Source organism: Topomyia yanbarensis, chromosome 3 (genome assembly GCF_030247195.1).
Source record: "Topomyia yanbarensis strain Yona2022 chromosome 3, ASM3024719v1, whole genome shotgun sequence".
Classification (NCBI taxonomy): Eukaryota; Metazoa; Arthropoda; class Insecta; order Diptera; family Culicidae; genus Topomyia; species Topomyia yanbarensis.
Window position 1 is genome coordinate 293,867,198 of NC_080672.1, and position 13,184 is coordinate 293,880,381.

At 36.4% G+C, this 13,184-nt stretch overlaps 1 protein-coding gene across 1 annotated transcript in view; it reads left to right on the forward strand.

Moving 5' to 3' along the window:
• Window positions 1-4,571: 4,571 nt before the first annotated feature.
• Window positions 4,572-13,184, forward strand: part of LOC131686705 (small RNA 2'-O-methyltransferase) — a 53,712-nt gene continuing 45,099 nt past the window's right edge. The window contains exons 1-2 of the mRNA XM_058970619.1: window positions 4,572-4,842; window positions 4,909-4,986. Coding sequence (XP_058826602.1) covers window positions 4,690-4,842; window positions 4,909-4,986 — 231 coding nt within the window. The 5' untranslated portion in view covers window positions 4,572-4,689. The remainder of the gene's footprint in view (window positions 4,843-4,908; window positions 4,987-13,184) is intronic.

A 13,184-nucleotide genomic window follows, 5' to 3' on the forward strand; every position in this document is an offset into this window, starting at 1 on the left:
GAACATTGTGTAATTTGGTTAAGTACAATGAAAGTTACAAACTTTCCAAACTCGACCTTCTGTTCATTCAGAAATATTGAAATGGGGTGTCGTGGTCACAATAAAAAAAGATGGGTGGGTAATGTCTGTCACATAACCGGAGCGTCGTGATTTCAATTCGAGACGTTAATTTAAATCTAATAATATTCAACAGAATCACGTTTGAATGGGAAATTTTCAAATAATTCTCTATGGTAATAATGGTGGTTCTGAAAAGAACCTTTGGTATCGGCGTTGGTGTTGATGGTGATGCGCTGGATCGTTGGATATTTTTGGCATGATAGTTACGTGCCTGGCGAACTGTTTTGTAGCCTCGAACAAAACGACAAGACTGGCTTCTTCGGGTACCATTACGGCTGAACTTTATAAGCTTAGCTCGACTTTGAAATCCTGCACAATCTCACGAATCAGACACTGGTAGGGCCATTTTGTTTGCTACTAGCACGGAGCTGCACAAAAAATCATTTAATGCAGTTAGTTCACGGGGGCTGCCAAAAAGCTTGAATAGAAGCATGCGACTTCAACGTTTCTCTTAAACACATGCAACAACACATTCGTTTTGGTAATACTGATAATAACAGTAGAAAGGAATGGAAAAGCAGTGCACGAAACGAGCGAGAGGATAATTTAAATTTTTGTTCCGTGTGCAAGCTACTTCTTTCCACCCAACGTATTATGTTGCTTGTTGAAAATTTGCTACACACCTTAAAATAAAAGTTTCAGTTTAACTCTCACTAGAACACAATTGATTGGTCCTGAAAAGAACCGTTGCTTTTATTGTAATTTACGCCCACTCCCACAAACCGACCAAGTAGGCATCAGTGGCTTCATTACGGCTGAGTTTTGTAAGCGTAGCTCGACTTTGAAGTAATACACAACCTTACGAACCAGACGCTGGAATGTTAGCCAGCGGATTAGTTGCTCCGTTGCCCTTTAGTTGGGGCGAAATACTAGCATGGCGACAGTTCCTGATCGGTAGTTGGTTGCGATGGGCCACCAGTAGCTGGGGCACTTTTGCGGACCGTCATCATCGCCAACTGCTTTCCTCCGGTGGACTGGCTGAATACGAATGATGAGAAAAACCGACCGACCAATATTCATATATGAAAACACGAGAAAGCACTACTATCGCTCTCCCGCTCGTTTTCGTGTCATTCCTGTGCCTTTCCTTTCCGTTCGGCTACCAATACTAGCATAACCAAAACGAATATTCTGTCTTTCCATCGCCTTCAATCTAGTGGCCAGTGCTAGCAAACTTGCATGTTCAGTTTTTCAATAACAACATTCCAACAATATTTTCAAAGAATGTTGCAGATTTGAAAAGAAGGAAGGAGAAGATTTTCACAAATTTAAATTCTTTTGTTTTATTTGTTAGCGCTGATAAAGGCTATTTAGTTTGCTACTAGCAAGGAGCTGCACAAACAAATCGATTTATGCAGTTAATCAACGGAGGCTGCCAAAAAGTTCGAATAAAAGCATGCGACTAGTGTACTTTGCATGTTCTATATTTTATCAATACTAGAGAGGATCAATAAAATAATTCAAATTGTTATAGCGACATGCAATTGTGGCAACACTGGCCATGAGATGGTGGGGGAACACGCACATTCGTTTTAGTTATGATGGTAGTAGCAGCAGAAAGGAACGGAAAAGCAGTGCACGAAAACGAGCGAGAGAAGATAATTTAAATTCTCTTTCTTTCTTTCCACACATCCTATTTCTTATATTGCTTTCTGAAAATTATTTGTTGTACACCATAAAATGTAAATTTCAGTTTAACTCTTATTAGAACACAATTAATTGGTCCTGTAAAGAACCGTTTATTGTTTTATTGCGGGAGCATAATTCAGACGCACTCCCCGCGGACACGGTGAGCTAGAAAGCACTATTTTGCATTCTCGAACAAACCGACCAAGTAGGCATCGTTGGCTTCTCGGGGCATCATTACGACTGAGCTTTGTAAGCGTAGCTCGACTTTGCAGTCCTGCACAATCTCACGACCCAGACGCTGGAACGATAGCCTACTCTATTGCCCTTTAGTTGGGGCGAAATTCTTGCAGGGCGACAGTTCCGATGAGTCACCAGTAGCTGGGGCACTTTTTCCGTCCGTCGCTATTGCCAACTGCTTTCCTTCGGTGGACTGGCTGCTTGCTAGTGCTTGAACGAATACGAATGATGAGAAAAACCGAACGACCAATATTCATATACGAGAAAGCACTACTATCGCTCTCTCGCTCGTTTTCGTGCCATTCCTGCGCCTTTTTTCTTTCCGTTCGGCTACCAATACTAGCATAACCAAAACGAATATTCTGTCTTTCCATCGCCTTCAATCTAGTGGCCAGTGCTAGCAAACTTGCATGTTCAGTTTTTCAATAACAACATTCAAACAATATTTTCAAAGAATGTTGCAGATTTGAAAAGAAGGAAGGAAAAGATTTTCACAAATTTAAATTCTTTCGTGTTATTTGTTAGCGCTGATAAAGGCTATTTAGTTTGCTACTAGCAAGGAGCTGCACAAACAAATCGATTTATGCAGTTAATCAACGGAGGCTGCCAAAAAGTTCGAATAAAAGCATGCGACTAGTGTACTTTGCACGTTCTATGTTTTATTTTTTTTTTGAATAATTCAAATTGTTATAGCGACATGCAATTGTGGCAACACTGGTCATGAGATGGTGGGGGAACACGCACATTCGTTTTAGTTATGATGGTAGTAGCAGCAGAAAGGAATGGAAAATCAGTGCACGAAAACGAGCGAGAGGATAATTTAAATTCTCTTTCTTTCTTTCCACACATCGTATTTCTTATATTGCTTTCTGAAAATTATTTGTTATACACCATAAAATGTAAATTTCAGTTTAACTCTTATTAGAACACAATTAATTGGTCCTGTAAAGAACCGTTTATTGTTTTATTGCGGGAGCATAATTCAGACGCACTCCCCGCGGACACGGTGAGCTAGAAAGCACTATTTTGCATTCTCGAACAAACCGACCAAGTAGGCATCGTTGGCTTCTCGGGGCATCATTACGACTGAGCTTTGTAAGCGTAGATCGACTTTGCAGTCCTGCACAATCTCACGACCCAGACGCTGGAACGATAGCCTACTCTGTTGCCCTTTAGTTGGGGCGAAATTCTTGCAGGGCGACAGTTCCTGATCGGGTTGCGATGAGTCACCAGTAGCTGGGGCACTTTTTCCGCCGTCGTCATCGCCGACTGCTTTTCTTCGGTGGACTGGCTGCTTGCTAGTGCTTGAACGAATACGAATGATGAGAAAAACCGACCGACAGATATTTATATAATCGCGCTAATATGCACTACTATCGCTTTCTCTCTCGTTCTCGTGCCGTGCATGAGCCTTTCCTTTCCGTCCGGCTTCTAATGGCCTAACCAAAGGAATATGCCGTCTTTCCCCCACCAAGTGCTCTCGTCAAGCAACCCAATGCGAATAACCATACGAACAAACATATAGTGGACCTATATATAAACTTTTCATTATTTTATTGTTCGGTTGGTCTACCATAACGACGGCTCTGTGCGGGATGGGCTGAAAATTTTCACTTTTCCGAGTCGTTTTCGAAAGATTTTTCAAAACATTTTTTTTGTTATTAGTACATGTTATACATACTTCAAATTTTAATACAGCATAGAGGAACATATTTGCAACAAATTGGCCTAAAAATCAAATCATTCTGTTAAGTATGATAAAAGTTATTAACGTTCAAAATCTGACGCGGCGCCGCAGCCGATATTTTGAAACGGGACCCCTATATTGAAACCTTAAATGTATTCTACATTAAAAACACGATGATGGGCGTAAATCACTGGAATAAAGAATGCATGCATTGACAGTTGAGGTTGTTCACTGATAAATCCAATGTCTAGGTAAACATTTTACGTATCTAAAACAACCAACCTAACCTCAACATTACAAACATAATGCCGGATCTCAAAAATTCACAATAAAATATCGAGCTCGACTGAACGTTTTGGTGGCAAACGAAAGAACGAGTGATTTCTAATCACTTGTAATTAAACTTTTTATGAAACTATGTAATGTTTATCTTAAAATAATTCAAGTAGAACAACCATCCAAAGATAAACTCAAAATTATACCAACCATTAATACAAGATGGTTCAGTAACCGTGAACCGGTGAACTCAACAATAGTATGCCTTCGCTGCCCACTCGTTAATAGGCGTCGATAATATTTATTTATTTCGTTGCTTAAACGCACCTAAATTTAAGTTAAAAGAATTTAATCTTGTGGGTTATTTTATTTTTCCGTGTCCACTCATCGAATTCTTACTGGAAGCATATGCTACAAAATGCATAAAAATCGCGGCAGAATAAAAGAGACGGGAATAGAAAGTATGCTAACAATGCATATTTTTGTTTCTCAGTGTAGGATAGAACTCCCAACAAAATCTGTCGATTTGGCTACACTGACCGTGATTGTGAGCCTTTTCGAATGAAGACAACCGCGCTGTCATTTAGGGAAACGTTACATACCGTGACTCCCGGGATTTTTGTTTACATTTACTGTTGGTTATTTACATCTCCTATAATAATATCAAACTTTGAATATCGTCGTACCGGTCATACCATATTGGAAGTGTTTATAACAGTAGCCCTGTGAATTCGGAAACAATGGATCAAATAAAGCTAAAATATAATTACGACAATAGCTGTTACTATGACGAAAATAATAAAATACGTTTTGACCCACCGGTTTACGAGCAGCGCTATTTGGTCGTACTGCGTTTATTGGAGTTGGATATTTGGAAGGATTATTTCAAAAAGGTATTATTGTAACAATATTATTGTTTATTTATGCTTCATTGAGCAGTTTTATGTTGGCTATTGTAGGTAGTAGAGTTCGGTTGTGCGGAAATGAGATTCTTCACTTTGCTGAAAACTTTGCCAGGAGTGGAGCAAATTCTACAGGTATTTTGTTGTATTTGTTTATTTACTAACATAACGACAATCTGTTAGCATGATTGTAACTCATTTAACATAACATGTTTAGTATACAGTCCTTTGCAACAATAACCGCACGAAGATCGTTTGGCATAATTGAACGACTGCAAGAGCGGAACTTGCTTCGAAGAACTTCGAACTTCAAATATAAGCGATTCTTATGCTGAAGGATCTCATTCCAATTTTTACTCTTTAAGTTTATGTACGGTTTTAACATTATAATAAATTTAAAGTTTTTGTAGGAGACGACTGCGATTAGTATTTAGATCTTTTGGGGTACGCTCGTTACTAAATATAATAGAAAAATACTATTTTAATTTTAAATATAATAGAAATTTACTATTTTTACCTGTTACTACACCGGTATAGTACGAAAAAGAGATAGACTGATTACATCCAGAACCTTTCTGGATATTCGACAATAATTCATCATCATCTTCGTTATTCTTCAAATTTCTTAAAAAAATACGAACTTCTATAAAATTCTATAAATTGTTTCAAATTCAAGCAACACAGATATAATAGGCGTGTGTTCAACGATCTGCTGAACGTTTTGAAACATTGGTTTCGTAAGGGACATAAGCGCTACACAAAAGCAATGCGTCAAGAGAAATAAATACTTTGGTAAAAAGAAAGAAATTTCGATATTGTTGTGTTTACAAACAATCTAAATGTGATTAGGCCCAATTAAATACAAAACTGTGCTGAAACGGACTATGAACTTTTAGATTTATATTATTTAAATTGCATAATGTATATCCAGTGGCGTAGCCAGGGGGGTTTTGGGGGTTAAAACCCCCCCCCCCCCCCAAACCAAAATTAATTGGATTGAAAAAAAAAATTGATGCTGACGAATTTAATTTAATATTCCACAAAATATTTTTGGAAAAATATTCTCTGATCACTACATTGAGAACTGTGTTTAAAGCGTCATGAGAACTTTTGGAAAATTATGGGAAGGGGATCTTGTAACTTATCTCTTAGCCAAAATCCCATAGTTGTCAAATTACTTCAATGTAAAATAAAATAACTGTCTGAATTATTATGAGCTCATTTTTGGAAAGATGCTTCAAAATATGGATTAGAGACAATTTTTCGAATGGGAATCTAAATTTGAATAGGTTGATTGCATATAAAACATAAGCTTGTTTACCGAAAACTTACATACATTTCAACATTTGCTGAAAATGTATTTTTTTAGATTGTGTAGAGTTTAGACAACAATTCAATATGGTTAACAACAAGAATAACATTTCAGAAACTAGTTGAAAGCTGATGTAATTTTGTCTCTAGCAGGTCAGGATCGGTTTTATGAGCATTGGATTTTTGTTGTATTATCAACTATATGAATAGCCTCTTAGCAGGATGCAATGAATGGCGTACTAAAATTTTGTGTGCTACGTACTAGTACTGCAAGTTGTGAGGTTGACTATTGAAGAAAAGTAAAATTAATGCTCGATAAATTTTTAACGGTCACGATCACATTCATTCGAAACTGCCAAATTTCGATGTTAAGTAACATTGAAGAATTTCAAAACGTAAAACTGTTCATCTGCTGATAGAATAATTTTGACGGTTAATCCTCCTAGAAGTAATTATAGACAAGAATTACTCTTCAACCAAATTTGGGTCGAGACTTAATGTCTCCAGCAAAGTTTTCGAAAGTGCTATTTCAAACAACTTTGTCAACGACATAAATATCCCACATATTCAGAGTATCGAAATATAGTAGTAGAAAACCTTTACATCAAGCTATTCTGAAATTACTGTATTTGATAAATCTCTCCTGCGGTAATTAAATAAGGTGCCTTTGAAGCTTACAAAAAAAATAAGGGAAATGGATTTAAAACAAATAATTCCCAGATATTAAAAGGACTCAAAAACACAAAGAGTGATTCCATTTTCAGGAGCTAGCATCAATTCGGCGCAAGCCTAGTCCGCCCACCAAGTTAGTGTCGGATTCTGATGAGATGAAGTCGAAACGCAAATTTCAGTTCCATCCATCCATAATTTAGTTATAGGTTTTGTGTTCTCAACTCGCAATGATTGTTTCAAACAATTTTATCCGTAGCGCAGAAAAAAATAGTTTTCACCTAAATTTTTCTTCAGTAAGAAAAAATATAGCAGGCCCAGTCCATTTAAATCCCTATATGTTGAATTCATGTAGCTTTCATATTTTCAACAAAATTGTTTGAAATGACATTATCAAAAACTTTGCTGAAGGCACCATGTCTCTTAATATTTTTGAAAAATTAATTCACCATTCTATGAGAGTTAATCACTAAAATTTCTATATCAAAGCAGGCGCTGTTTTATGTTGATAACTTCCCGAAGTTGTCAAACCTTCAAAGTCAAGGATTTTTATATTAGGTGATCTTGAACGTTGAAATTTTTTTAGATCATTTATCCCACTTTAAAAGATCGCAATTTTTGACTTCATTGACATATTATACAAGAAAATAATCTATAGAGGTTTGAAAACTGTTCCATGTTGATCCTTCTTGTTTGTAGACTGGAATGACATCTGTTAGACTACTTATGTTTTTGAGTTTTCAATAATTTATCAAACACATATTAAATTTTGGCATTTTTTCAAAAAAATTGCGATTTTCATCAAAACCCCCTCGAAACCAAATTTCTGGCTACGCCACTGTGTATATCTAATAGTTTCATTCAGAGGATGGTACCTATCTAAATATCCGTAAATAAAATGGCTCACACAATTAAAAAAAATCACATATTTCCATTTCGCAAAAGTATATTGTTACAGATACTAATACTTTAAGCAAATACAAATATGTTAATACGGAATGCTCTGACGATTTTTCAAGGACACGTTTTATAACTATCGAGACATCACTCGGTATAAGCCAGTTGTTTAGTGTTCACGCAAGACGTGTGACTTTTTGGATTTTAGTGTCTAACTAGTGCTAATTTGGGTACTAGCTTAGATACATCGTCTAACTAGACACCCAGTTGGTGCTAGTTACTGACGAGGAGAATCCGAAACACTAAAACAAAAACCGTACGTTATGTAAGGTATGTGTCCTTATGCACAAAAAAAATTTGGTATCGTCCAAAATTTTCCCATTTGGGAATTTGCATAATTTCAGGCGTTTGGGTCTTCAAACCATAAGACAGTTTCGGTTCATATTCTTCGTCGGCAAACAGAACTTCTGTGCTTACTATCGAGACATCACTCGGTATAAGCCAGTTGTTTAGTGTTCACGCAAGACGTGTGACTTTTTGGATTTTAGTGTCTAACTAGTGCTAATTTGGGTACTAGCTTAGATACATCGTCTAACTAGACACCCAGTTGGTGCTAGTTACTGACGAGGAGAATCCGAAACACTAAAACAAAAACCGTACGTTATGTAAGGTATGTGTCCTTACGCACAAAAAAAATTTGGTATCGTCCAAAATTTTCCCATTTGGGAATTTGCATAATTTCAGGCGTTTGGGTCTTCAAACCATAAGACAGTTTCGGTTCATATTCTTCGTCGGCAAACAGAACTTCTGTGCTTACTATCGAGACATCACTCGGTATAAGCCAGTTGTTTAGTGTTCACGCAAGACGTGTGACTTTTTGGATTTTAGTGTCTAACTAGTGCTAATTTGGATACTAGCTTAGATACATCGTCTAACTAGACACCCAGTTGGTGCTAGTTACTGACGAGGAGAATCCGAAACACTAAAACAAAAACCGTACGTCTTTTTTATATAATGCTTGTTATTTTTGGGTATAATGAGCCCTGGTTTTTGGTATTCGTTAGCTATGTTGTAATCACATGCTGTGCTGCAAATAACTGAGTTTGTTTACATTTGTCACTATGCACCATTTGAATCCAGCACTCTTAATATAATAATCTTAATTAATCTTTATTAATCTTGGACCTTTTTTCAAAGAGTTTAATGTTTGCGATTTTAACTGATTTGTGGAGTAGAAAAAATCTAATCACAGAGGTGAAACTCATTTAAAAAATGTGAACAATATGTTTTACTCACTATTAGTAAAAGCAAAACCTTTGTACTATATCCCGTTTTGTTTTATCAGATTTCATAGCTATTTATGAGTGTACACATCATGTGTAGAGCTAGTGCTAGTTTCTTATTTGGTCACGAAGAATCTCTTCTAGGTGGTCTCTCGTAAAAATTGAAACATCTTCGAAACAGAATACAATAATTGTTCATTGTAATGGTGGCTTTTTGCAGGAATACCAAACAGGAACACAACAATTTACAAGTTGTATAGTCAGTACTAATACAAAACATAGTCAGTTGAAAAACCTATACGCAAAAGGTACTTTCGAGAAGGATAAATATACATAAACAGTGTTATTTTAACACTATGCCATATTTGCCCCTAAGGAGAAAAAATTGGGTAAACACCAAAATTTCTCCCCAAGGTGAAATTTTTTTGTGAAACCACGCTTTGTACATGAAGGGCACAAATCCTAACCTAACAAAGTCATGGGTGCGTTTCGACTTCGTCTCATCAAAAACTAACTTATTAATAAATAAGCTCCCTAAAACGGAAAAACACACTTTGTGGTTCAATCGTACAACTGGTCAAACGTGATGTCCCGTCCGAGCAGAAGTTCTGTTTATGTCGATGAGACACAGTGAAGCCGAAGCTAGGGAGAAATTTTGGTGCTTACCCAATTTTTTCTCCTTATGGGGAAATATATTTCAAAGTGCGAATGATCAAACTCCTACCTAAAACTGCGCGCTGTCAAAATACATGTATTTAAAGTGATACATATGCATGGTACTTTCATAGACAGACCAGTCGAACTAACCAATCTATTATAAGAATTTAATAGAAAAATAGTAAGTACGTAGTAGAATTCAGTTTTTAGTGTCACAAGCAATGATTTACAAACTAATAAGTGGAAATCTCTGTGATATGTATTTGCATTTACCAAATTTAGGTAGAGTGAACATCCCCACTTTTAAATTTACGCACTTTACTGTATTCCTAAGTTAATAGTTGTTCTGTAAAAGTCACAAAACTGCACATCCTTAGCAGAATGTAACATGCATCCCAAATTTAGGTAATTGTTAAATCGCAGCAAATGTTACTCTGGAATATATAAAAAGCATCCAGCTTTTTTCGTGCCATAATGGCGGTCTAAATTGTTCAGTTCGTAATACGTTTAATTACCCTTATTTGATAATAATTGTTTACGTCAACCGCCCAGTAAGCGAAAGTCATCCCACATTAGTCCAATGCGTTGGATGTTTATTCAATTCACACCTGACATCCTCAACTGGTCGTTGCTGTCAAGCTGGTGTGAACGATTATTGTCAAAAAAGGGCAATTAAGCGTATTACGAACTAAACAATTCAGACCGTCATTATGGCATGCAAAAAGCTGGATAGGGGTTCGAAACGATCACTAGGTAATTGATTCTACCGATTTTATGGGTACACAGAAAATTTGCATTACCTAGCAGTAGGTAATTTTAAATCTGTGCATCCTACTTCCTCCAACGAAAAACGAAAGAGAAAAATAACGAGATAATATCTCGACAAACATATGATTACGGCCTAAAAGCCAACTGTCAAAATCCACTTTGAATGGAAATTCTGGACAAACCGTTACTAGCCGAACACAGTTCACAACAGTTTATGAAAGAAAAAACTTTTTTAGGTTACTATAAACTTCTGTGATTGGCGCGTAACGGTTTGTCCGGAATTTCCATTCAAAGTGAATTGTACGTAATGTTTCAAAGGTTTTCTTCCATTTAATTCCTGTTTTTATAGTTAAATTCACTTGAACTTCACTATTTAACAGATACCGGTATTTCGATTACTACTTGTAATCTTCTTCAGTGTTTGTATCAGTCAATACAAACACTGAAGAAGATTGCAAGTAGTAATCGAAATACCGGCATCTGTTAAATAGTGAAGTGCAAGTGCATTTAACCAAATACAAATTAAATACGCCAAGGTCTCATACAAAAGGGTCATAATTTTTTGGCTCACCAAGGAGGCGAATTAAATAACCCAATTCGTCTTAACAGGTAAAAGGCGCCGGAAAAAATGAAACTGGCATCGCTACCTGATCAAAGTGTGCTTTTAGTTTACAATTTTTTTTCAGTTTGTTTATTATGTGGCTAGTAAAGGATTTCCCTACTTCAATACGAAAATTACCTCAATTAAAACAAAATTATAAAATATTTGATTGCGGCATGCAATTATTGTTCAAAAAATCGATCGACAGTCATTTAACCCATGACTAATGCAGTCATTTGCGGATTTTTTTATAATGCATCTGTGGAAAATGATGTGCAACCCAAACGTTTCCACTCCGATGAGACCGGCTGCGGTTAACTACATTGCTAGCATGCGGACGCGTGCGTAATTGATTCCAATAGGGAACATATACTATAGTTCACAAAAATGACATGTCCCAATCCGATATTATTATTCCTTTCCTGTAATTCCAACCTAAATCCACGTCAAAGCAGTTTTGTACCAGGGTTAACCAATACATCCTGGAAATAGAGGCGATGATTGGATGCTCACTCGTGGCGTTCCTGCGCAAGCATCCAACGGCAAGCGCAAATATCTCTATATATGTGTTTATATAATTTTCATATGATTCACCTTGACCATACATTGAGATCTTGGAACGATTGTTTCACGAAAAATGGCTCTAAGACTCATGTACTAAGTTGACTAGGGCGACCTCTGGACGGTTAACCTTTGAAATTGGTGGGTTCGTTTGGTTATGTGTGTTGGCAAGTACGACTGCAGTACGTCTTGGTAGAACTTAGGATAACGTGTTACAAAACTCACCTGTGTAGCTTTAATTATGCCGCAAGAGATCAACTGGCTTTTTGGAAATCCTGTCACAACCCCTCAACGAGTCTAGAGAACATGTCTTGTTTGGTTTTGTTCTATACTTTCGATTTTCATAAATCACGAGATGGAGAAATACAGCATAATTTCGACCATATCAACTTCTTTCATAGGAGTTGCGTCATGTTTACGTGCTGATAGAGGGTATCATCGTCTGTTTCGAAGTTCTATGGTAACGTTCAAGATTTGTTTTTGTTCGACTCCAGCGATGCTAGTTTTTACAATATTTCATCGAAGTACGCTGTCAATCTGACAGTGTACCTTTATCGGTGTACCAGGGTTATAAAATGTGTCCACGAAAAATCGCCAGAGCATGCCGTATTAACATATTTGTATTTGATTTAACTATAAAAACATAGTGGAATTAAATGGAAGAAATCCTTTGAAACATTAATGAGATAATCCCCAAAGCCAAATAAACTTCATCCCATTAATTTTGAGTAAAAAAATCATTCCCTCTCCCTTGTTTTCCGGCAGTGAAATAAGGACAACAAATTAAAATTACCTACTGGTAGGTAATGGATTTTAAGTGTGTAGTACACCAGTACTAATTTTCTAGGTATATCCAGTTTACCGTGTATATGGTATGAAAGTTCCCGCAAGGGTATTTTATCTTAAAAGCCTTTTCGCCTTCTTTCTCTGACTGCTACAGTGATGCCATAGATTTTGGTGTTAGAAGTTTATTTCAACCCGGATAGAATAATAATTCAATTATTGTACAATAGAATTTACCATACAAAAATAATCATAAAATAATAAATATTATAGTTATTACTGTTTCCACACTGTTTGACGCAGCCCAGTAAAGTTCAGCCGGAAATGAGCCGGAGTTTTGGCTCAATGCCGACTGAACTTTACTGGGAGATTTCGCGCAGTAGATTTACAGTAAAATTTCATGTAACAATCAATTTTACTGTTCAGCAAAAAACTGATACAGTAAATTCACACTATTTTGCTGTTTTCGATGAAAAAATGTATGTAGAAAAATCGATTTTTTTAATGTTAAGATACATAACCAACCTTCCTTTTTACTGTAAACGTCGTATTTACATAGAAATTTAATGTAAAAACGACTAAGCTTATTGTTTTTGTATGGTAGCGTAACAGCATAACTTACTGTAAATTATTGTAAAATTGCTGTACTGTCACAATGAAATTCATGGTTTTGTTACTGTACATTTCTATTCGGGAAATGTGTGCGAAATTCTACACAGAGCTTGCATTACCCAGCAGCAGGTAATTTCAAATATGTGCATACTTCTTCCTCCAGTGAAAAACAAAAGAGAAATAGTCAAATG